Here is a 24,032-nt window from a genome sequence, read left to right on the forward strand (position 1 = left end):
GAGAAAAGAGCAGGACCGAGCACGGACCCTTGACCACCACAATAAATAGGGGCAGAAGCCAAGGAGTGTTGCCCCATAGCAACAGAGAACGACCTCTCTGAGAGATAGGATTTAAACCAAGATAAAACTGTACCTTTGAGACCAACAACATGTTCCAAAAAGGCGGCAAAAACTGGTTTGACACAATATATGAAGGCCAAGCCAACTAAATCAGGGATGACATTTTTTATTGGCTGAATCAAGCAGTGGCTACACTATTAGCTTCAAGATAAACACTAGCAAGGTTAAAACTGCAAGTGAGGCCACCAATCATGGCCTACAACAAAGATATGGGTGGAGCTGACCTGTCAGATCAGCTCATTCTGCACTACTCCACCCACAGAAACACTGCTCCCTGGTAGAGGATCATCTTGCTGCACTTCCTGGACACTGCAACAACAAATGCCTTCATTTTGCACTGTGAGATGAGCAGTGCCAAGCAGGTGCACCCCATGACACACAAAGACTTGGTGTGTCAGCTTTGTGGCATGGACAAGACCAGCCAGTGTTCCTCAGAGCAGGAGAGCTGATCACATTCCTGTGCCCGCTGTCCCAACCTTAGATCCTGGCCTAAAAGCTACCAAAGGCAGACTGAAAGGTAAACACTGTCTATATAGTCATAGCTCATCCCACTTTAGGAAATAAGAGCTAGATTCCATATTAACTGACTGCACAGCAGTCCTTTATCTATTGTGTTAAACTACAAATGAAATATGTCAATTCAATTTTATTTATATAGCAACACAACAACAGTTCCCTGATATTTCTTTATATTGTAAGGTAACGTAGAGACTCTACAATAATACAGAGAAAACAGGGAGAACTAACTATACTTTCCTTTAAATTTAGTTTGGGAGTTTCAGAGCTCTGTGTGTTGTGTTTAGAGATCACTGGGTGTCTTTGTGACAGAGTACCATAAAAGATAGGTGGCAGTCAACAACAAGGGAGATTTAAGCATTAATCACAAATTGAAATATATCGTTAGCTTCATAGCATAAGTGCCTAAGTCATTGACTTAGTCAAATGACTTAGGCAATTATGCTATGAAGCTAACGATATGCCTAAAAAGTACCTGAATCTTTCTTAATTAGCATAAAAAAGGGATTGTGTGTCACTTCAAACACAAACTGTCTTCTTGTTTATCGCTTTAAGGCTACGTCCACACTAAAGCGTTTTCGTTTGAAAACACATCGTTTTCTCTCCGTTTTGGCCTCCCGTCCACACTGAGACGGCGTTTTGAAAACGCTCTCAAAAACGCATACATTTCAAAACGGAGCTGTCCCGTCGCAGTGTGGACACTTGAAAACGCAGACTTTCTAAAACGATGACGCATGTTGGTCATATGATGCAGTCATGTGACCACTTACCCAGTCATGTAATCCGATTGTTCAGTCTGACATCACTAGCCGTGTCTGGACCTAAACTCCGCTGCAGGTCCATATATCAAACGATCACTGTGGCATTACTGAGAGTTGAAAAACTGTCTAAAGTCTTTCATCTTTAATAAAATGATCAGCGTTCTGCTCTACCAGGTGTAACAATTGAGTTTAACATCCAGGCATCCATGAAAACGGAATTTATGACATTTAACGGAGTTAGAAGTTAGCAGGGAGTTAGCTCGCTAGCTTCTATCTAAATACAATATAGCATGTCCTGACTGCGGGGTTTTGGAAACAAATTCAAACGTACAGCTCTGTTATCACTTCCAACATAAATGAAGACAGAAAGCTAAACAGCAGTGACGTTTGTAGGGTTACTGAAATTTGGCTAGCTGGTATATAATGATGTGCTACGTGACTGCGAGCGACACAGCTATGTTAGCATAATTTAAACAAGCTAACTTTTTTTTCCACTCGATAAAAGTTAACGTGAGTGTTCTCGGTGGTCAGGAACAAATGTAATCGCATGGCAGGATGCTGTAAAAGGACCAAACTTCAGCCAGGAGAACAACTGAGATAATCCATCCACAATACGAGGTTAGTCATTCATATACTGCTGCATGGGCTGGGCTGTAGTTACATCCTAAGGTTTTAAAAACTGAGCTTAAATAAATGATTAGCGGTAATAAAAGCCGAGGGAGGTCAACAGTGATCACTGACTGTTTTAGAAATTCGTTGCTTTGTCTTGCCATTTCGCTGCCACGATTCAAAGAGCCGGAATGTAAATAAACGGCAGAGGGAAATGACGCAGGTCGAGTCATCTTGCGTTTCACGCATGCACAGAACTGCAACGTCACCATTTTCGGTCGTTTTAGTGTGGACTCTTTGAAAATGACTAGTGTGGACGCGGAGCGTTTTCAGACGAAAACGCTGTTTTCACATCTATCCGGGCTAGTGTGGACGTAGCCTAAGCTTAACAAAGAAAAGTTAAACTAAAAGTAAAATATACTAATGGATTCAAGTTGGACCGCGGGAAGCAAATGATCTATGCGGGGGAGCATGTTGGAGCAGTGTATCGTTCTCTGTGCCAAGCCCACATTATCCTAACTGTGAGTTGGCTGTGTGTCTCAACTGACCTTCAGCTCCTAATAGGATTGGCTGATACAGAAGGATTGTTAACCTGAGCCTAATTCCCTTCATAAGGAGCTCTCATCCAGATTTTCTTGCTTTCAATCTAATGAATGAATCCAAGTGTGAAAAAAACACGCTGGAGAGCTGCCAGATGTATTAGAGAGTAAATTGGCTGTCAATAAAAGGCTGGCATGCAACCACTGAGTGTCAGGACGGCTCATAACACTGCAGAGTCAGGAAACGGAGTCTTTAGGTATACATGTTAGAGGAGGTGACTATCACCAGGCTGGATATTCCTGTCATCAAAAGTGATCTCTTTTCCCCAAGTGCTTGTTAACAGAGCAAGGGATTTCTCCATTTTTAATCATACTTGTTTTCCTTGGAACGAATAAATGATTTCTATTTGGAAACAACCATCGAATTATTCCAGAAAAAATAAAAAACCTTAAAGGGCAATAATATTAGCGCCCTGACAAACTGACCTTTTTATTGCTGTGCTTGTAAAACAGGCTAAAACTATGTGTTATCTTCCAATTTACACAGTATAAAAACTTCAGCAAGGGTTTGAGCTGTCACTTGAGAAAATATCATTCTAAAAACAAAAGAAATCAGTTTAGACGAAGCAGGAGATGAAGATCTAAAGTTATCACAGCATTTCAAGAACTGGAGTGAGAAGTATTAAGATATTTAAAAAGAGCCATACAGTACAGAACAAGTCTGGTGGAGGTAGGAAGTGAACAAAACTAGTGAGAGATGTGTCTACTAACCCCAGGACAACTGCCAAGACGATAGTGAAGGAGTTAGCCAAGTAGGGATGTGTATTCACAGAAAAGACAATCACTAGAAGCCTGCAGAGAAATGCACTCTGAGACTGTGGACCAAGAAAAACTCTGCAGAAGAGGCACATTCAAGCCAGACTGAGGCATGCCGAGGACAACCCGAGGAAAGATTGAATGAAACTATACCCCGTTCTCAGAGTGACGCTGATTATGTCACAAAGCCCTGACTTGAATCCCACTGAAAATCTGTGGGGTGAACTGAAGTCCAAAGTTCATGACAGAAGACCATCAGATCAACCGACTAAAACAACAGACTGCAGAAAAGGAAAAACGATACACAGTGACTGTTATCATCGGGGGTAGTTAATGTGAAATAATATTGTTTCTGTATACAAAGTAAAGAAATATAAGCATCCAAAATAACAGTAGGATGTTTGGGAAAGCTTTTGCAAATTCCTTCCCTCTCCAAATTACCTTTAAAAATAGGAATTTTCACAAGGGAGCAAATAATTCTGTCCTCATTTGTATTTTCCACCTGTTTAATATAAAAATCAGTGGTGTGTCTAGTGGCTGTTTAATAAATAGTCCAGATAATATAAATGTAATTAAAAACGTTTAAGAATTAAAATACAGAAACCAAACTAAGTTTCATTGGAAACCAAACCAGAGTAAATATATGTGTAAAGATAATCCAAAATAAAGTTGTATATAAACTACAGTTGGTTGAGATGAGTCACTCTGTGAAACAGTGCAAACACTACAAATATATCAGTTAAAACAAATTCCAAGTGGAAAGGAAGTGTGTTCAAAATGCATGTTTCAGACACACTGCTTTTTAAAAGAGTCGAGGACATGGCTGAAGTGTCCTTGGTGGATATTACCATGTTATACAACGACACTTTAAAAGCACAACACATAACACACATACACCTTTACAGACAGGTTTTCATTTTCATGTACACAAAAGAGAACATTTAAACAAATAATGAGTTAACGTGTTCACTGCCACAACTACACAAAAAACGTACAAAACATATTTGAACAAAATTGAACAAACTAAAATAACCAACAAACTTGTGCGCTGTCCATTGTAAATTGTGTGATTTAAAGATTTAACTGCATGAAATCAGCTCGTTTACACAAAGTACAACATCTAAACCAAGGAGGCTAAACAAAACGGACACGCCAAAAACGTCCAATCCAGCCTATGGATACCTTTGTAAAGTGTGAATATGGATCCACAAAGGAGTTATTAATAAAATTTATTGCAACACAAGTAAAAATGTGAAGAAATTGATTCTGGTCAATTAAACGTGAACACTGTTTTGACTCCCAACATTCACGTTGCCATCCCTGTTCTAGCCTGAGCAGTTACACTGTTTAAAATTCATCCATTGCACAGTTGTTCAGCTTCTATTTTATTTTATTTTATCAAATGTGCCTAATCACCCTATTTAATTACTACTTGCAATGACAAAAAATGAAACACTGTTTAACTAGTTTACCAGAAAGAACATGAACATGATTAATTACAATAAAAAATGAGAAATGTGGTTAAAGCGGTTAAAATATAGCCACAGAAATCAGTCTTAAAACCATGTGAGGTTTTTTTCTGCTCTGTTTTTAGCCTGTACTCTACTGCTTCTTCTCTTTCAGCTTGTCTTTGATTTTCTGAGGTTCATCATATTGTATCAAGCGTAGGATATCCTTGTTGTCCATCACGCCCTGAATGAACTCTCCCTCTGAGATTTTATCTGCAAAGAACCAAAAAAAGAAGCGTCAACAAAATGCTTGTGCCTTGTAAAGGTGCAGCAGATAACGAGATGAGAGTTAATAAAGTGTGGTTTACCGTTCTCCTTCTTTCCAAAAAATGTCCAGATTTTTTCAGCCCTTTTCTCCGGCGTGTTTTCATCCTCAGGGAGCTTCTTCTGTGCGTCAGCAGGAATCATGTTGAATATTGACTGCAGGAGAGTAAACGCATTTTATAGGTTTAACCAATGATTCATGATGAATTTAATCAAATATTCGTCGGAATATTACATTTTCTTTGAGTAATTGTAAGTGGAATAATTTAGAGGAGGCTGTGGCTTAAAATTGAAATCATCAAAGGTCCATTTACACATTCACAGAAGTGATCGTGATTATTCAATAGATGAATGTAACGCGAATTCAGTTTAGTCATGTAATTTTAGTGTATTCAGAACAGATAAAATTAGTATGAAGTATAGGTACCCGAACAATCTCTTGGATTTCATTTTTGCTGATGGTTCCATTTCCATCCACATCATAGAGGCCAAAAGCCCACTCCAGCTTCTGCAGAGTCTTTCCCCCAGAGGTGAGGTGCAGAGCGACGATGTACTCCTTAAAGTCCAAAGTTCCGTCTGCATTAGTGTCGAAACTCCTGAAAACGTGCCGCGCATACGCCGTGGGGTCCGCGTCTGGGAAGAAGCTGGCATAGATGCCCTCGAACTGCTGCTTGCTGATCCTCCCACTGGGACACTCCTTGAGGAAGGACTGATACCAGGTGCACAGTTCGGCCTCTGTGTATTTGGTGTTGGACTTCAGCTCTTCCAGGAGCTCCTTTGACAAAGCGCTGCTCTTAGTATTCCCCATCCTGATCAAGAAAGGTTAAATTCTTGTATCTCCTGCGATTGGCCGTTAAACTTCTGTGGAGTTTGTGCGCTCTGTCTTGTGTTCGCTCTGTCGAGCCCCTCAAGGTGCCAAATGGGATTATGATCATCACTGCCTAAATCCAGACAGCTGTCTTGAAGATTAAGGGGGATAACTGCGTCACACTGCTATGACACCTTTATATTGAAGACAGAGTTAAATACAGGAGGCAAGCGCAGCGGATTAAAGGCGGCAGGTGGCCGTTACTTAGAAGCTCAACATCTGGTAGCTCCATGCCCTCCTGGGTTTTAATTGCACCTTAGAACACATATGCATCAACACTACAATGAGCGGGTGGAGGGAGGTTTGGAGTCTTCTCCCACCCCCATTCTCTGCGGCCTGCTGGAGCGGGAGGGCTAGTAGGAGGAGTTGGCCGTCCGACTGCGGTCTGGGGTGTGGGGCCTCCCTGCTGCTGCGGAGTCGGGGTGGTCTGCCTCTCCCCACCGCAGGGAAAAGGGTAACACCACCTGGGTCTGGGTGCAATTCCCCCCTCCAGGGGCAAGGGTACCTAGACCCGGTTTGTAGAGTACGCTTGGGGAGTGTGATCGTGTGTACAGCGTCTCTTTATGTCTGTCTCCACGTTGGTTGAGTGTGGAGTGAGTGCATATGAGAGCATGAGGGTGGGAATGGATGTTTGTGTCTGTGTGTGCCTGTATGTCTGTGTCTATATGTCAGGTTGGGTATCAGACGCCACCTCTCTGGGGACACCTCAGGCCCTCCAAGGTTTGGAGGCCTATCTCCACCCACCACCACTTCCCCTGCCGGTGGCGGACTCCCTCAGGTGTCGGTGTGTTGGTGGTTTTTTGTGTCTGGGGGTGGGCGTCCGGGTACACACCGGCTCACTCCTTGGCGGCCGCTTGTCGGGGCCTGGGGCCTGGGGCTCGCTCGGGCCCCTTTGGAGGTGGGGTGCCCCCGGCCTCTCGGCCTGGGGCTCGGTCACTCAGGCACAGCTGGGGGCCGGCGGAGCTCACGGGCGCGTCACTGCAACTCCCCCTGACTTCTGCTCCGCGGCTGCTGGGCGAGCCCTCATCTGGGACTCTCCTCAGCTCTTACTGGGACAGTGGCGCGGCTGCCCCTCTGTTGGTCTTCCATGGTCTCTTGTGTTCTGGGGGCCTCTGGATGTCTGGAGTTTTGATCTCCTCCATACCCGCTTCACACCCTGGAGGACGGGGCTGTGGCCCCCCCACACTCCCTAGCAGATCATTACATGGAGAAACCTTTGGAATGCAAGCATGCTGATCCACACAGGTATGCACACATGGGTATTCACAGACGCGGACTAAAGCTTTCTTGGCTTTAAGACATGCATGCGCTCAAAGCACACTGTGCGCTGTCTATCTTGCGTGCTGCACAATATCGTTTATTATTTAGTAAATATTGATATCTATGACTAGCTAGTTTATTGTGATGGTGCTTTGTTTTCTCTATTATTATGTTGCTCTTTGTTGTTTGCTGTCTCCTCTGTTTGTTTTTTTTGTTTGTTTGTTTTTTTTTCTCCATACAGGTGACCCAGGAGTTCTTTTTTTTTTTTCTCTCTCTTCCCCCCCCTTCTCACCGTCTCTTCTCCCCTTTGGTTTTCTTTCTTTCTCTCCCCCTCTTTCTCTCATTCATTCCCCCTGTCCTATTTATTAAAAAAAAAAAAAAAAAAAAAATGACAAAGGATGAACTGAAGCTCTGCCATCACGTAATGTCGCATACTGCTGTTTCTGATGTCATTTAAAAAAAAAAAAAAAAAAAAAAGAAGCTCAACATCTGGGAGGATATTTGCCTTTTTAAGCAGAATTTGTGTAAATACACTCTAATATTTAGTTACAGGGTTGAAGTATAATAATACTGACTTTGGGGCCAAAGAAAGACGAGCATAGACTGGTGCCATCTTTTATCATTGCCACTATGGAGGAATTTTCTTACACTAAACCAGACTCATTTGGATGAGTGACGAAACGTTTCGCCCACTGAAAACGCTACGTCCAGATGAACAGAATCAACTTTTTGGGATTTACTTACCTGCATGATTGAGCGCGCATTAAGAACAGCAGTGTCTTAGGTTGAATATTAAATTGTTTTCACGATGTGGGTCAGTTAGGTCAAATGCCTGAATGTGATGTGACAGGAAAAAGACAAAGAAACAGCTCAAAGTGCAATGAAGGGGGTGTCAGAGATGATCCAGCCACCACATGAGGTTAATTAATCATATGTTACTGGGTGGTTTGGGCCATTTGTCGCCAAGTGTTTGAGTTTGGTTGCCCTAAAGAGAGCTGCAGAGGCTTAAACACCAGAAACTGTCCATTTGTAATTACCTTCAGTCACTGCAGGTTTCCCACCACTGCAGCAGATTGTGCTGTAATCTGGTCCAAGACTATTATAGTGGAGACACAGATAATCTTATCTGGGGACAAACAGCCGCAAACATACTTACGCCCGATGATACGCCTTTTCCGAATTAAGTGCAAACATAACTTTGCAGCCCAATGAGGAAGAAAAGCCCCATTTTTAAAAAAATAATCAAAAAGAATAAAAGTAATGAAACTGACCAGGAGCAAAATAAAAAAATGTCTCTGATTTTAAGAGAAATCGGAAGACTTAAAAAGCTAATTATTGCATTTTGAATTTTAGGAAAACAATTAATCAACTGTATGTTATAAGGTACTAATATTTAAAGTAGTATTAATATAACAGTATTTGTAAAACAGTAAATTTGAAAAATCATAGATAACAACAATTATGTTTTAGCATTAAAGACATCATATTGAAAGCTTATGCGTACTGGTGTATTAACCATTAAAGAAACCATTAAGAAACAATACAATAACAATCAGTTTGTGATGTCAAACAATTTGACAAATAAAGACAGTTTCGGTCTCCTTCCAGACATTGGCACACACATTGAATAATTTGTACTTCAATACAGTTATCTGGTAATTTTCAAATCTACAGAGACCTTCCAACTTGTGTATATCGCCATGTTTCCTTCTTAGATCCCTGAGTTTCCCATTGTCCTCAGCACTGGTCAATCCAATTGAGGGTTTTATCAAGATTAAAGACATTCTTAAACCTTCAGTACCACTTATTAAAAGATTCAAGTGGGTCTATGTATATACTTGATCCTGAACATATACTTTTTAATCTGTGTGGATTCGAGAAAATCAAAAATAAATGAAAACTGGTGTATCCGATTCATGTTTTTTAAAAGTGATTAAACATTTATGTTGTACGATGATTACACCCTGAAAAAGAACAATTCAAAGAAATCATTAAAAGCCCAAAATGACAACATTCATGCCCACGATGAGTGTATGTAAACTTCTAACCACAACTGAGTATTTGTGCTATACTGTGATCAGCATCAGAATTAATCTACAATAATCTATCGGCAGCTCTCACGCGTCAGGGACCAAGAGGTCACTGCTGACACACATAACAGCTGATTATAATCCTGTTTCATCCTGTGCAAGGTGTACCAGCTTTGGTGAATGAAGTGAAAGCCAGTGCACATTTATTTGGATTTTTCTGCATTTTAAATGAAGTTAAAGTTGGACAAAGCAATCCTAAATTTTCCTTTATGCATAAACATAATCCGGGAGAGTCTCTGTGTAAATCTGCATCTACCTTTGCAAAATCAGATTAGGTAAAGTCCAGGTCATTCATTTCACATTTAAAATACCATCACATACTTTTACATAATCGTTTAGGTTTAGTTCACAATTGCACAAAATGTTGAGCATCTGTACGTCAGGGGAAAAGGCATTCGCTCAAACCTCACATCTGTCATTCGCAAACTGGCAGGTATTATTATGTAAAAAGCAATGAGCCTGGGAACTGTTCATTGTACCAACCGGCTTACCACTTCATCAAGTGTAACGCTGGACTTAAGTATCCTGTGGTTGTAATTTATTACATGGAAGCTAATGTTCAGTATAATCTATGTGCATTCAGAGGAATCACTAAAAGTCTATGCCTACTTACCATATAAATGCCAGCAATGAGGCAAACATACAGACGGTCAAAAATCCCCCTTATATTATTTGTTATTGTTTATTTTCTATCAGTGTCTACTCCAGATGAAACCCATTTTAATATGGCCTTGTCTTTTAAATCTTATGACTGTAGTGGACATTGTGTAACACGGTTAAGTCAAATTGTCCCTACATGAGTTTATCGTGGTCATTACTGTGGATTTTCATCACACTAATCCCGGAGTACAGTTTCTTTTTAAGCTTTTGTGTTTTAGTTTATATGAATCGTTTGAGTGTGTTCTGGATTTGACTCGATTTGACTCCAAAAACATGATGAGGATGATGAGAGGGAAAATTCGACATCTCGGATACTTTAAAGGAGTTTACAAATCCAGGGCAGTTAAATGATCTGCACAGCTGCCAGTGCTCACACTACTGTACACAGGGCAGTGTAAACAAAAACTGAGAGACCAGTGCATATACTGTACACCTGAGTTTCAGTACTTATAACAACTTGGGCAAAATGTCAAATACATGCTGCACAGTTAGGTTACAGCTAACTGGCTAACTGCCCCACGCTGTTAGTTATTTATGTCAGCAGTTATGAATTATATTGTTATATGTATAGGTGATACTGTGCTGCTGTTCTGTGTCCACATTTCTGTATAGGCAGGTGTGGGTGTGTGTATATATGTGTTTGGCTGTAGGATGGATGTCAAGCACCTGCAGGCCTGGTGGGTGTGGCCCTGCTAGGGGACTGGCCACACCCGAAGCTCCTGCCACACACCTGCTGCTGATCAGGGCTCGTCGGGGGAGCTACTTAGGAGAGTCTTGGTCGCTCCCATTGGTGTGGGATCATTGTGTGAGACTCCACGTTAGTCATCCAGTTGAGCTTAGTTAATGTGTGTGTCCCCACGGTTGTATGTGTCCTGACGGCTGCTTTTATTGTGTCCCCAGGAGAAATGTGGAGCGCCAGACAGCAGCCAGCACGAGGAGTGCTGAGACACGGGAGCGGAGAGCACTAAGACACGGACTTTTCACGGAGAGACACGACACGGGAGTCAGGGGAGAGCACGGGGATTTATTGTTGTTTTTTCACTGTAAATAAACGCACTGTTTACACACAGAGCTCCGCGCCTGGGTCCTCCTTCCCTACATCCCCACGGTTTGCCCTGCCAAACCGTGACAATATATGTTTGTTTCATGCCATTACATGATTTGTTGATGGCTAAATCAGTTAAGTAAGTTGGAATTACTTTAGTTATCAAAGTAATCTACAGTAATCTAGCAAACTTGCAAGGATAATGTTAGCAACTAAGATACAGGTAACCTGGAGATAATTAATTGGCAAACAAAGTTACCAAATCAGCCTTAAGATTTAGAAACAATTACACAGTCTCATCTACTTCATACAGTATTTTAGTTTAATTTGCAATAACTTGCAGTTTGACTGTGTGAGCAGCGACATCAGTGTTTGCTAGCATTATTTATTGGACACAACAGCTCAGAGACACCTTTGAAAATAATAAAGTTGAGTGCTCTTTTGGCAGCTTTCCACTTTTGCCCAGATGGGCATCATTACATAAAACTAGCTTTCTTCTAATGTTAGCTAACAATAGTTTTCCTATATGTACATAACTGAAGTTATCGGCTGAGCTAGCAAGCTTGGTTGTAGGTGAACTGTGGGCTGCCCTTTTGGACCCCTATGTGGGGATTCTGGGGGCCGCCCCATTGAGCTAGCCGCTGCATTAGTTTTGCCTCTTGTGGGCACCAAGAGATGATTTTCTAGAACCCTCTCTGGTCCACTTGTGATTTGTCCTAATGCAGGGACCACCAAGGTTATTACAGTTAATTTCATCGAGGCTAACAGCTAAAACTACCAAAACAATAAAGAAACAGGTCTTCTAAAATGGCATCTTTTTGTTGTTGTTGTTGTTTTGGTAGTTTTACTTGAAATAGACATTGCTACTGTCTCAGAGTACTCTGAAGTCATAACTAGAAAAATTATGTAATCTCAAATCCCTAAATTAAAACAAAATATTTCTGCCAAAATGCTTACAAAGTTAGACACTGATTTCTTCCAGAATAAGTGTTATGGTGGATTGGCTTTGCAGTATCCAATCACTCAGCATTATGAAGCAGTTCAACTTCTACAATTGCTACAAAGAGAGAAACTGTCCATAGAAGCTGCTACGTGGTTTATTGTACGACACAGTTAGCATACTAATTATCATGCTTAAGTGCCATTTTCGTATTTTAACATCAGCCTGAAGTGGCAAATACAGGAAGCATAATTTTTGTAGTTTGTACTTATTATTTGTACCCTTAAACAATAATTTTGATGGTAGCAAAACAATAGACAACATCAGTGTTTTTGTTAGAGTTCGTGATGGTAATCACGTTGGAGTTCACCACCTGTGAATGCCAGCTTCACAATCTGTAAAACACCATTAACAGCTGGGAATCAGCTAAGTTTGGAGAGCTTCACAGGGCCAAGTGTCTGTTTTTCATGCACTGCCTACTTGCTGTTTGAGGCAAAAGTCTTTGTTTACATCAAAATCTGTTGGGACATTGAAAATGAAAAGACTGTGATGGATGATAAATGTTTCCAAAGGCACGTTTAAGTAGAGCAAGTCTGTTTGATTTACTCGACATTCTCCATAGAAAGTCTCTAATAATAGATGAGACTTGAGGAACTTACGCACGACACTTGCGCATGTCAGCTTTTAAAGTCATTTGTCTATAGGTCAAAGCAAAGACGACACATTTGTTAGCGAAACTCTTGAGCTGCAGAAAATTACGACAAGTTTAAAGACAGCAAATTATAGACAAAAGCATCAGAGTAAAGGCAGCAGATGTTTCCTCCAACCATCTGTCTCCTTCAGATACTGTACTTCTAAGTAGTTTGTCTTCATTTGTGTGCTACATCAGCAGGCTATTAGAAGAGATTTGCCCTGCTTGCACACACACGCAGTGAATGGATTTTCATATGAGACTGTCCACATTATGTCACAGGTCACCAACTGTAGAAAGGGACTTGATCTTATGCCTGCGGCTGCAATTACTTTGCAAATGCAGGAAACTCAGGGAAGAGCCTGCTTCTGGATTACAATCTAAGCTTGTTGTAATCTTTGCTTTTTGCTAATATGTTCAAAGGAAGTCTGGACTATAATTTGCCATTTGTAATGGATAATGTTGCAGGCAGAGCTTTGTAGAAGGGGAGGAGCGATGAGTTTGGAGTGGCAGCACAGAGGGGACAGTTTACGAGTTCAAATGAAGGAAAACCAATAGTGCCATGGGTTTCTATTGTCTCTGTGGGAGTGCAGAGGATGCACCCTTTCATCAAGGTGGCAGCACATCAGAAGAGCCGGCAGAGGGATGTACACACTTCTCACCCAAGGAGCCCCAAATGCAACAAGATTATGAAGATTTGATATATCCGCTGGGAGGCGAAACACGGTGGCTACATATCAAAAGCCAGGATTAGTTGCCTTTTCATTTCATCTCCTCTGGCCTTGCCTTGACCATGAGGCTAGAGCGCGGGCGGCGGGCTTCTCTGGCGCTCACCCTCAACTTTGTGGCGTTTGCTTTTGCCTTATCCGCGGTGACCACCAGCTACTGGTGCGAGGGGACCAGGAAGGTGGCCAAACCCTTCTGCACAGGCCCACCGGTGAACAAGAAGGAGTGGTACTGCATCCGCTTCAACAGCACCAACCTCAACGACAGCCGCCTAGTGCAGTACATCTTTGAGACGGGGGAGGAGAAGTTTCTGATGAGGAAGTTCCACACGGGGATATTCTTCTCCTGCGAGGAGGCGGCCGACATGAACGGTAAGATGACCCTAAGCTCTTCAGCCCTTTAGCTTTGGGGCTGCAGACGTTCAAAAACAGGAAGAGCTAATGGAGGAAGCAGCTCCTGTAAACGCACAAGACAGTCTCTCAAGTTAATCTACAGCTTATAAATGTCAACCCAGTTACTGGAATCGCACCATCTGGACGCAATCTCTTGAGTCATTTAAGGTCATTTATGTATAATGCACAGATAAGGTGAGATAAACAGCTGCGAGTGTGCTTTGGCACTCGAGTAAGCTGGGTTAAATTCTCTTTAGGTCTAAATTCAGCACATTTTAGCTAGATTTCCTATTGTTTTATGCCTGTGTATAGGAAAATAGCATTTCAAACAGTGCAATATTGTTCTTAAGTAATATTTTGGGTCATTATGACCAATAATAACGAATGAAAAAGCTACACCTGTGGAGGGGGTAAGGTAGTGCACGAGGAAAATGAAAAAGACAAAGTACAGATTAGGATTAAAGCTGTGACATGCTGCATGCAGGTACTGCAAAAAGGTCCTTCATGTTGCATCATAACTACAGCTTTCTACTTGAGGTCAAAGCTAAATCTCATCAAGCGAAACATAAAACCTAATTACAAACGTGTACATGCTTTCCACAGGAATCATACTGACAGATAAGCAGCAATCTGCCTGGCATGGAGGAAGAAAAATACAAATGTTTTCAAAGAGAAATAAATTTCACTATAAAAATTTCACGTTACAGGACATATGTAGGGTGTATGAAAGTGTCATTGTTACAGAGCAAAATAATCAAACAGTAAAGCTTCCAGATTACAGCCATTGCTGTTGCATGCAAGCCGCCCCAGTTGGTTTCATAAGCTCTGGTAATAAATCTCAGAAAAATACATTTTTATAAGGATTTGCATGCAACTAAGAGCCAAATTGTCTACTGATTTTCACCAATATGATCAGAGCACAAGAGTCAGTTCCTTGGGAGCTCCAACACCAAGGTGCCGTATCACTAGAGCTGGGCGATAGAACGATAACGATATGTATCGCGATATAACTTTTACTCGATAGAGAAATTAAGCTATCGCGATAGACCTTGCCGCTCTTGTCCTCTTAAAATAAAAAAATTAAAAAAAAATTTTAAAAAAAGGTCAGCCAATCCAAACTAAGTAGCGCAGAGCCGAACCAATCACAGCCGCAGCGTCACGTCGCGTGACTTGTTACGTACAGCACAAGTGCCAAGCCGCACGTGTTTGTTTGGGAAGCAGCCAGCGGGTAATGGAGCCAGCGCGTAATGGAGGAAATGAGTGTGCCGACTAGAAAAATCAACCGAGCGTGACCGAAGAGAAAACAGATGATGGTTCCAACGCCGGAGAGATTGTCGAACGGAAGAGCCATAGAAGTTCCGTAGTGTGAAGGTATTTCGGCTATTTCAAGTCTGACAAAAAACAGAGTAGCGTGCACTGTAAATTGTGCCGAAAGCAAGTCTGGAAATACAATAAACTGGTGCATGCGTCACACTGTGCGCCACGTTATTGTTTCGGTGAAATGAATTTCTACAATACTGTTACTGTTATTCTACTCTCTGCAGTGTTTAAATGCTTACATATACACACAGTTACTGTCCCTCCACACATACGACTCGGTTCTGCTTCTATGCCACAGCTTTGTTTACTTTTTCCCACCGAGGCTTCTAGACTTCTGATTGGCCAACATTTCTGCACGGTTAGGAATCTACCGCCACCTGCTGCTTTGGCATGTTCATAGCAGCGTTTTCCTTCATTTCTGCCTTTATGTGTGGACGGGATTATTTTTTAAAACGAAAACGGAAAATCTCCGTTTTCAAAAATACCCATGTACGTGTGGACGTAGCCTCAGTCTCTGACTGGAAGCGCTAATTCGTCATTCGGCTTTTGTCAGACTAAAGTAACTGTTAAAACTGTTTGAAAAGCTCAGCTATACAACAAGGAGAGATTGAGAATTTCCTTTTAGTTCTCAGTTTATTTGATATTGACAAAAGTTAGTCAGTTTTGTCTGTTATTCTGTAAAACAAACTAAGATTTATTTTTAGAATTAATATTTTGTTTCTAAGTGGAATTGACAATTTAGTCTGTTTCGTTTGTTCTATTTTGAAACTTAAACGCTTTAGCGGCTGCCTTTTGTGTAGTTTGCAATATTTGCCTTTATTTATCTGAAAAAGTCTCATGTTCCTTAAGTACATCTACCCTGTTGAACTTATTATGGGAAATAAATATTTAAATAAAAACAAGCTGCTGATTATTTCACATTTTACTTGTGAGCAACGGCACATTTAAATCTTACAAATATAGTTATTTGGCTTAAATCGTGATAGATATCGTTATTGCCTGAAATGAAAAAAACATATCGTGATATGAAAAAATCTCATATCGCCCAGCTCTACGTATCACAAAACAATATCATCAGATGCTACAATCAGTTTTATATATGCGGCTGCGGTGCAAAGATGTCAGTGTTTGTGGACTCACATTATATCAAAATATACTTTTAAAAATATATAATATTCAAAAGTCATGACTTCATGTAAAAAAAATACTTGTAAGTATTTTTGATACTACTGAGTGCACTTAATTCATTTTATTGACAATCACAAGAATTGCATAGCTGATTGAACAAATAACCATGAATGTGAGATTTTCTTACAGATACACATTTAAAAAAGAATTCCATATTAAATCAGCAAAGTTTGTAGAACATTTTCTGCTCAATTTGCATAAAAAGTTTATGGTCCAAAGTTTGGGCATATAAAATGACTGCTATGAAATTTTAAATCCATCTATACAGAACTTTTTTCTTGTATTTGTCCAAACTGTGCATAATGAAATTTACAGCAAACGGGAGATGGTCGAGCAGAATGGCCACGTTGATTTGAGCTGGAATGACCCAGCGAATAATTTCGGCGTACAACTGATGCTGGGGATTGCAGCTTTTAAGGGTGTTTTCGTGATTAGTGTCAAAGTGGATTCTTCTACATAAGAAAACTTACTTTTTCCCCTTTTTTTTCAGGGTTTGAATGTCGAGAATTCTCAGATATTGCACCTGAAAATGAAAGAGGTTGGTGAGATTTTTATATTTTTAACTGTCTTTTGATTTCTTAGAGTTTTCTGTTACCTTATGGGTACTTTGACCTCAAGAGGATAACATAGATTGTATATAAAAGATGGACATAGTTCCCACGATGTCAACCATTAGTTCATAAAGGCCCGCTCGGGAATCTCCAATTTTGCCATTTTGGGGCTTCAAAACATCTGAATATAAGTCAAGGATGCTGCATGGTCTTAGGTATCTATGCCCGTCTTTAGTTTCTATTTGATGCTTAACGGGACGATAATTTACAAAAGCAACATGACTTTGTATTAAAGAAGATTTTAAACTAAAAACATTGCCATAAACTAATATGAATTAAATCAATGTAAATTACATGGACTTGTTGTTGACCTGTTGTTATTCCAGTTTTAACTGGGTTAATTTAATGCAGCTCAGGAGTCCAGGGTGGATGTGGGGCATATAAAACACTCGAGTCTCACAACGACAAACATTATGTCTCTGTCTCTAAACCAAGACACAGTCTTACACTTACATGTACCGTGAATGCCTCAAGATGATTTACAGTATTTTACATGCTTGATATCTAAGTATCAGTGACTTTCTAAATATGTTATCCAACATTATTTCTAATAATGCTATAAAACTTAATGCAGTTTCAGTACAATGGTTGGGAAAGGGCCTTCGACTACACTCATACTGAGAAATCTTACCTTTGCAAGTCTTGCTTGTAAGGAATCGAGAATTAGCAGCTGCTGTCCTGATTTTATAAATCCATGCAGTCTAGACAGACTCATTCAGATCTCCAGACATAAAATGAGCAGACCTGTTGTACATGCATGCTTGTCTGCCTTTAGACATGCAGGATTATGCTTCCTCCCTGTTTTTGTTTGTTTTTTGTATTCACAGGAGTGCTGTGGTTGTGTATCGTGGCGGAGACCCTGTACCTCACCCTGCTCTTCGCGGGCGGGGCTCTGATGACTCTGGAGCAGTGCCCCTGCTTCAGTGTCATGAACAAACTGAAGCTCAGTGCCTTTGCTGCCATGTGCACTGCCCTGTCAGGTAACACTGCATAATGAGCTCCAGTGCAGGTTATAAAAACATTCATGTTCACAACTTAAATTCCCCTTAAGCATTTATGCCTCTTTACTTTTAATTAAACCTTTAAACAATTTTTTGTTTTTTGCTGATAAATGTTCTGTAAATGGATGTTGGTGGGACATGTTTATTAAAGCCAACAGTTGCTCATAAGAGGAGTTATAGCTGCTGACTGCTTAAATCAACTTTATCCTAAACCCGTGATTAAATCTTTAAATACTAAATAAGGAGAGACTTAAAGTATAGAGCCTTTAACATCGACAAGAAACATGGAGATAAATTATAGGTGAAGCTCGTGTGGCGGTAAATAAAAGCAGCAGGGCAGCAGGTCATGGTGGCTGGATGAGATGAGGCTGACAGTGAGCGAGCGCTCGCAGCAGCTAACTGCTCTGCGTCCACTCGCTGCCTTGGAGGATTTGCTGGTTTCTGGACTAATCCGATTGAAGCCGGGGCTGCGGTTTTGGACTGCGCCAAGACCTGCCCAGAGGAGCATCCTCCCGCCCCCTCAACTCCCCCCATCCCCCGACTCCCATCCCCCCTGTTGTTATTAGTTAATCCCAAGAAAAGCAGCTGTGAAGGGGCAGGCTGCTGATTGAGGGAGAGCCTGGATCAGGCAGGCCAGTCCACCTCACCCAGAGTCAGTCAGAAAATCACGTATGCGTTGTACAGGGATGTTTCAGGCTTCAGCCGTCACTACAGTCATTTCATGTACTCTTTTAATGTTTTACAAATGTGGATCATCCACACTTGGAGTTTATGTCTTTTACTGCATGTGATCATTTTTCACAAATCATAAATACAATGCATTGCCAAAAGTATTCTCTCATCTGCCTTCACACGCATATGAGTTTCAGTGACATCCCATTAATCCATTAGCTTTATGATGTTAGCCCACACTTTGCAGCCATAACGGCTTCAACTCTTCTGGTAGGCTTTCCACAAGGTTTAGGAGTGACTTAATGGGAATTTTGACCATTCTTCCAGAAGCACATTTGTGCAGTCAGACACTGATGCTGGATGAGAAGGCCTGCCTCACAGTCTCCACTCTAATTCATCCCAAAGGTGTTCTATGAATTAGGTCAGGACTCTGTGCACACCAACCTCACTCACCCATGTCTTTATGGAGCTTAGAGGATAGAATAGAATTGAATGCCTTTATTGTCACTATACAGATGTACAATGAGATGCACAGTTTCTGCAGCATTATATACATATGAACAGTATTTAGAGAAAAAAATATATAAAATGTACAAATATACAATCCAGTAAAAAAAGGAAATAAATATGTAAATAAATAGTGTTATGTATATATAGTTTGAGTTATTGCACGTAGAATTAAATATTGCACGGTGGTGGTTTATAGAAGGAAGTCCTTGGAATGGGGGGTGGAACTGTGTTTATGGTTATGGCTTTTGGGAGGAAACTGTTCTTGAGCTTGCTTTGTGCACTGCTGTGCAGTCATGCTGGAGCAGGAAGGGGCCATTCCCAAACTGTTCCCACCAAGTTGGGACCATGAAATTTTCTTGATATGTTGAATCAATAAGAGTTTCATTAACTGGAACTAAGGGGCCGTGCAGTTCATATTCAACTAAATTCTATTTTCTTACCCCTCCTAATTCATAAAAATTATTTTTAGAAAAACAATGTATTTCTATTAAAAACAGAAATACATTATATCAGTATTAAAACACTTAATTTGTTATGCTAACACTACATTAGCATAACAAGATTAACATTAGGATAAAAAAAACATTGAAAAGACAAAAGGCATAGAAAACAAATAACACAAAAACATATTAGCAGGAAAAACATAAAAATCCAGCATAAAAACTGGAAAGATTGGAATCTTAAAGAAGTAGGGATCTGTCTACTCCCATGTTAAAACAGGTGATCTTTTACTCATACTTTAGCACTACGAGCCTCTAAAAGAACCAAATATTAATCTTATACACAAATAAATTGCTTCATATAACTTTTACGATAAAGAGCCATCAGTATGGTCCTCTCTCGGTTGTCACAGATTCACAAACCCAACTCTATTAAATTTAGTTTTGGTCTTTTTTTGCGGTTTGAATGAGCAGTCACTTGTTGACTTGGTGTCTTTTTATCTTTTTTTGTTCTCAGGCCTTTGTGGGATGGTGGCCCACATGATGTTTACTACCATATTCCAGCTGGCTGTTGCCACCGGGCCAGAAGATTGGAGACCCAAAACATGGGACTACAGCTGGTCTTATTTGTAAGCAACTTTAACCTTCATCTCTGGCTGTTTTGACATTTTTACTCACTAGATCAAATAATCACGGCCCAAATTAAGGCTCACTACCTTCCATTTTCTAAACAATCTTTTGCCTCTCTGGCTTGAGACTCATCCACAGCCACCGTATTGTATGCAGGCGCTCGATCAGTCAGCTAGGCAGCAGTATTGTGGGTTTAACTGAGTTCAAAAATTCCATGATGAACCGGACATTGGTAGACAGTGGTTCTACTGTCCACAGCCAAACTCTAGCAGACTCTTTCTGAGGTTGTAACAGTAGTTTATGTTTCCAGGAGTCACACTTCTGAGGTGAGGCATGCTTTCCCATTCACATTTCTGCACAGGTACAGCACCTCGATTCTTCTTTTTATAGCCATTCTATTGTAGTTTTGCTCCTGTGTTTGAAATAATAAACTGTTGTATGGTGCAGCTTGGGCCAAGATTTTTACCTGTCAAAACAAGCTTAAATCATAACCCCTGCACCACTGTGCTTACAGTTGGTATGGAGTGTTTGTGTTGATATGCAGTGTTTGTTTTTCTCTAAATGTGTCGCTGTGCATTATGGTCAACTACAGGACATTGTTCCAGAAGTCTTGTGGTTGGTTCAGATTGACCTCTGCAATCCTAAGCCATGCTGCCATGTTCTTTTTAGAGAGAACATGCTTTGTGCTGGCAACCTTTGCACACAATAGTCGTTCAGAATGTTTTTAATTTTGCTGTCATGAACTTTAAGTGAGTTTTAGCTCTGTGGATTTTTGCACTTTTCTGAGCATTGCACGGTCTGACCATGGGATGAATTTGCTGGGATGCCCATACCTGGTTGTGGCATTACTTACGTATTTCACATGAATGAAAAACTTCCAAAACGTCAGCTTTTACAAAAATTCTCACACTTTTTGATCATTTTAATTGGTACATTTGATTAGGAGCACCTGGAACAGTCAGATTGTTCAACTGGCTTTCACTAACTGCACCAAAACTACGCGATTATGTGCAGAAGAGATGGTACTCACTGAACAATGAAGATGAAGGGTACCGGGCACATTTAAAGAGAAGGATTTGGCATGTCTGTTGCTACACTGTGCAGTGTTGCATACCTGCCCAAAAATCTGGGAGTTTTAGTTTTGCCATTTGTGTTTTTATTTTTGTTGACAGATGGGTTGATATTATGACTGCAGTGTATGGATGCATGTATTCCAGTTATTCACAATAAAGACTCAGTAAATGCTTTGCTGGTGAGTTCATGGGCCCAATCGCTAATTTTGGGTCATACTAAAAACAGCTGAAGATTATAATCAGTGTTAGAGTCAGAAGAAGAGGAGTATCAAGAGCATGTTTATTAGCTGAGGACTTGTTACTGAAAAGTCGTCAATGCAAAGGTCTGTCTCTCGGCTGTCAAGGTAGCTGACACGATTGGTTATATCCGTAGGACTGGATACAGTTACAACTACTGAGTTGGAAGGCGACAGAAGCCCTGGGAATGGGATTACATTTTACCAGTTCTTGATTGTAAACTAAAATAGCACACAGCACAAACAACACTGCTGGTACGTCTGTGTAGAGCCGTGTTTATTGTTGGGGTTCTTACAGCTGCAGCTCAGCAGTAGGCTAACCCTCTTTTTAACCCTCTCCACAGATTAGCATGGGGCTCTTTCGGCACCTGCATGGGGTCTGCAGTGACGGCACTGAACCGCTACACAAAGACAATCATCGAGTTTAAATACAAACGGCGGAACATCGAGAAGAGCCTGATGATAAAGCAGAACATGATGGAGATGAACGTCCCCGAGCAGATGTGGGACATGTACCTGACTACTGTGCCGGTTGATGCCGAGGCACCTCTAGAACTGCCGGTCAATGGCCACAAGCCGTCCACAGGAACAGCGTACGAGGTCGAAATGGACAATGTACCAGAACCACAAGGAGAGGCGTACTGTTAAAGATGGAAACGTTTCTGGGGTTGATTTCCTGGACCTACACTGACTCTTGTTCTTGGATTTAAATATTTACTTCAGGACTTTTTTTGTATATTTTGTTCCTCTCCACACACCAGATGTGTCTGGTTCTTAAAAAAAGATAATGTGAGAAGTGGGGAAGGGAAACGGGCTACATTTCCCACTAAACTGGATGTAAATGCTCCTGATGAAAGACTGATCCTTCATTTCTGCTTTAGCTTCTGCTGAGCCAGCCTGTTTCATTTATGTTTGATCAAACTGTCCTCTGAAGAACGAGGCTCAATGATCTGCTCAGCAAGAGGAAGAGAAAATTACCTCATTCTGTACCATCAGGGACGTATCGCCGAATCACCGCAGGTCTACCTGCACAGACTAGACTCTGTTTGAAGTGTCCAGTAACATCTGATGTTGGACAGTCGGTCAGCTATAAAAGATTTTAAAAAGATGACAAATTAATGTCAAATAGCAAACTGGGACACAAATGTCTGCCAAGACATACAAAACAACCACTGAACCTGTGAAACAACCACAAAACAGCCACTCCAACAATGAAAAAACCCAAGACAGCTGCAAAGTTTGTAGATATTCTCCACGACTGACTGTTCAGGATTTGTTTTTTTTAAAGAACATCTCTTGATAAGATGTTACATCAGGAATTTGCCTTTTCTGTCAACTCCCCTGAAACAGCTGCTGTCTTTATACTCTGGTACTTTTGATGTGAGACATGCTGTAACTCAAACGCTGACAGCATCAGGCCGACACAGAAGTGCAGGAAAACATGTTTACAGGAGTAAGATTGACATCTGTTGGAACAAAAGCAGACAATAAAAAAAGCACAATATCTCTCGAGCTCACAGTTTGTGTCACTGAGGATGTAATGAAGATGAAATTAAATACAGCCGTGCTTTTCACTGACTTTGTTGCTCTTCTAAAAACTAGCAAGCAAACCCAATTAAACGCTCGATTGTGGCCAATCTCTTGTCATGCTGCTGCTGCTGTTGCTGTGGGGGAATTAATCTCATCAGCTGGCGAGAATCCAGCTGTGCTCGCCAAACACGCTGATTTCATCTGTGATTCGAGGCTCGTGGTAACACCGGAGCCCATTTTCCCCACAATCTTTCTTTTTGTGATTAATTCTGCTGCATTTATTAACGTAGGCTCACTATAACAGAGTTATATTACTAATAACATTGATACCTAAACAAGCTTCTACATTACACTGCGTCTTAGTTCCATATGGTTTGTATTACACAAGGCCAAAGTTTCAACCAAAGAGGTCAAAGTATGTACAAGTAATACATGTGAGATAGGATACTTTAAACACTAAGGTTTACAAAGTCTTTTCTACTTTTGCCTCTGCATGATTCTGTGATTAGTTACTATTTATGCTAATTGCAAGCAATCTCTCAGTCTAAAGCTGGATTGATCAGCCAGGAAAAATTTAATCAACTGCACTAATTAGCTTTAGTCCACTTCTGTTAACTGCAGATTAGGACCTACACTGCCTTCTTAATATACAGACAGAAATACATAAAGTCTCTGGCCACAGTGTCAAATTATGAGGTCAGTGTATATAAAAGTAATTCCTGTAAATTAAAATCTCAGACTCTACTAGTTTGTTTTGGTTTTTTCCCCACGCTTGCCTCTGTATGATCTCATACAGTGGGGATATCCACTTTATGGTCAATCAACCCTGAAGTCCCACTCATCTGCTGTTTATGTGGGGCAGCCAATCATCAGAAAGCTTCTTTCAAACAGAGCATGAAGTCAGGGGTCACACCAAAGCCTAGTATGAGATAAATAAAACTTATTTTGAACTGTGACTCATGCAAAGCTACTCTAGTGGGGTCCAGGAATAAATATACATGTGGAAATGAGCAGAT

At 40.8% G+C, this 24,032-nt stretch overlaps 2 protein-coding genes across 3 annotated transcripts; one reads left to right on the forward strand and one right to left on the reverse strand.

Annotated features, from left to right (window-relative positions):
* Positions 1–4,255: 4,255 nt before the first annotated feature.
* On the reverse strand, positions 4,256–6,065 carry rcvrna (recoverin a). The gene is made up of 3 exons (XM_082530002.1): positions 5,561–6,065; positions 5,178–5,289; positions 4,256–5,082 (listed from the first exon to the last, which is right to left on the reverse strand). The coding sequence occupies exons 1-3, from the start codon at positions 5,939–5,941 to the stop codon at positions 4,964–4,966; spliced, it is 612 nt and encodes a 203-aa protein (XP_082386128.1). The 5' UTR covers positions 5,942–6,065; the 3' UTR covers positions 4,256–4,963.
* A 5,678-nt stretch (positions 6,066–11,743) lies between these two features.
* Positions 11,744–23,811, forward strand: LOC309704554 (germ cell-specific gene 1-like protein). 2 transcript variants are annotated; one of them, XM_082529774.1, is made up of 6 exons: positions 11,744–11,792; positions 13,156–13,784; positions 16,804–16,851; positions 17,752–17,904; positions 20,065–20,176; positions 21,831–23,811. In XM_082529774.1, the coding sequence occupies exons 2-6, from the start codon at positions 13,481–13,483 to the stop codon at positions 22,132–22,134; spliced, it is 921 nt and encodes a 306-aa protein (XP_082385900.1). In that variant the 5' UTR covers positions 11,744–11,792; positions 13,156–13,480; the 3' UTR covers positions 22,135–23,811. The 2 variants fall into 2 exon arrangements, with proteins under 2 accessions (XP_082385900.1, XP_082385901.1); XM_082529775.1 differs by lacking the exon at positions 11,744–11,792 and having other exon boundaries at positions 13,127–13,784.
* The last annotated feature ends 221 nt before the right edge of the window (positions 23,812–24,032 follow it).

Source organism: Aulonocara stuartgranti, assembly GCF_965226115.1.
Source record: "Aulonocara stuartgranti genome assembly, chromosome: 4".
Classification (NCBI taxonomy): Eukaryota; Metazoa; Chordata; class Actinopteri; order Cichliformes; family Cichlidae; genus Aulonocara; species Aulonocara stuartgranti.

Excerpts from the sequence above, each read along its gene's own strand:
- rcvrna (XM_082530002.1), bottom strand. The coding sequence starts at position 5,941 with ATGGGGAATACTAAGAGCAGCGCTTTGTCAAAGGAGCTCCTGGAAGAG. Across the intron at positions 5,290-5,560 it reads AAATCCAAGAGATTGTTCGG|TCAATATTCAACATGATTCC; the intron begins GTACCTATACTT and ends ACTCTCCTGCAG. Across the intron at positions 5,083-5,177 it reads TTTTGGAAAGAAGGAGAACG|ATAAAATCTCAGAGGGAGAG; the intron begins GTAAACCACACT and ends GGTTCTTTGCAG.
- LOC309704554 (XM_082529774.1), top strand. The coding sequence starts at position 13,481 with ATGAGGCTAGAGCGCGGGCGGCGGGCTTCTCTGGCGCTCACCCTCAAC. Across the intron at positions 13,785-16,803 it reads GGAGGCGGCCGACATGAACG|GGTTTGAATGTCGAGAATTC; the intron begins GTAAGATGACCC and ends CTTTTTTTTCAG. Across the intron at positions 16,852-17,751 it reads TGCACCTGAAAATGAAAGAG|GAGTGCTGTGGTTGTGTATC; the intron begins GTTGGTGAGATT and ends TTGTATTCACAG.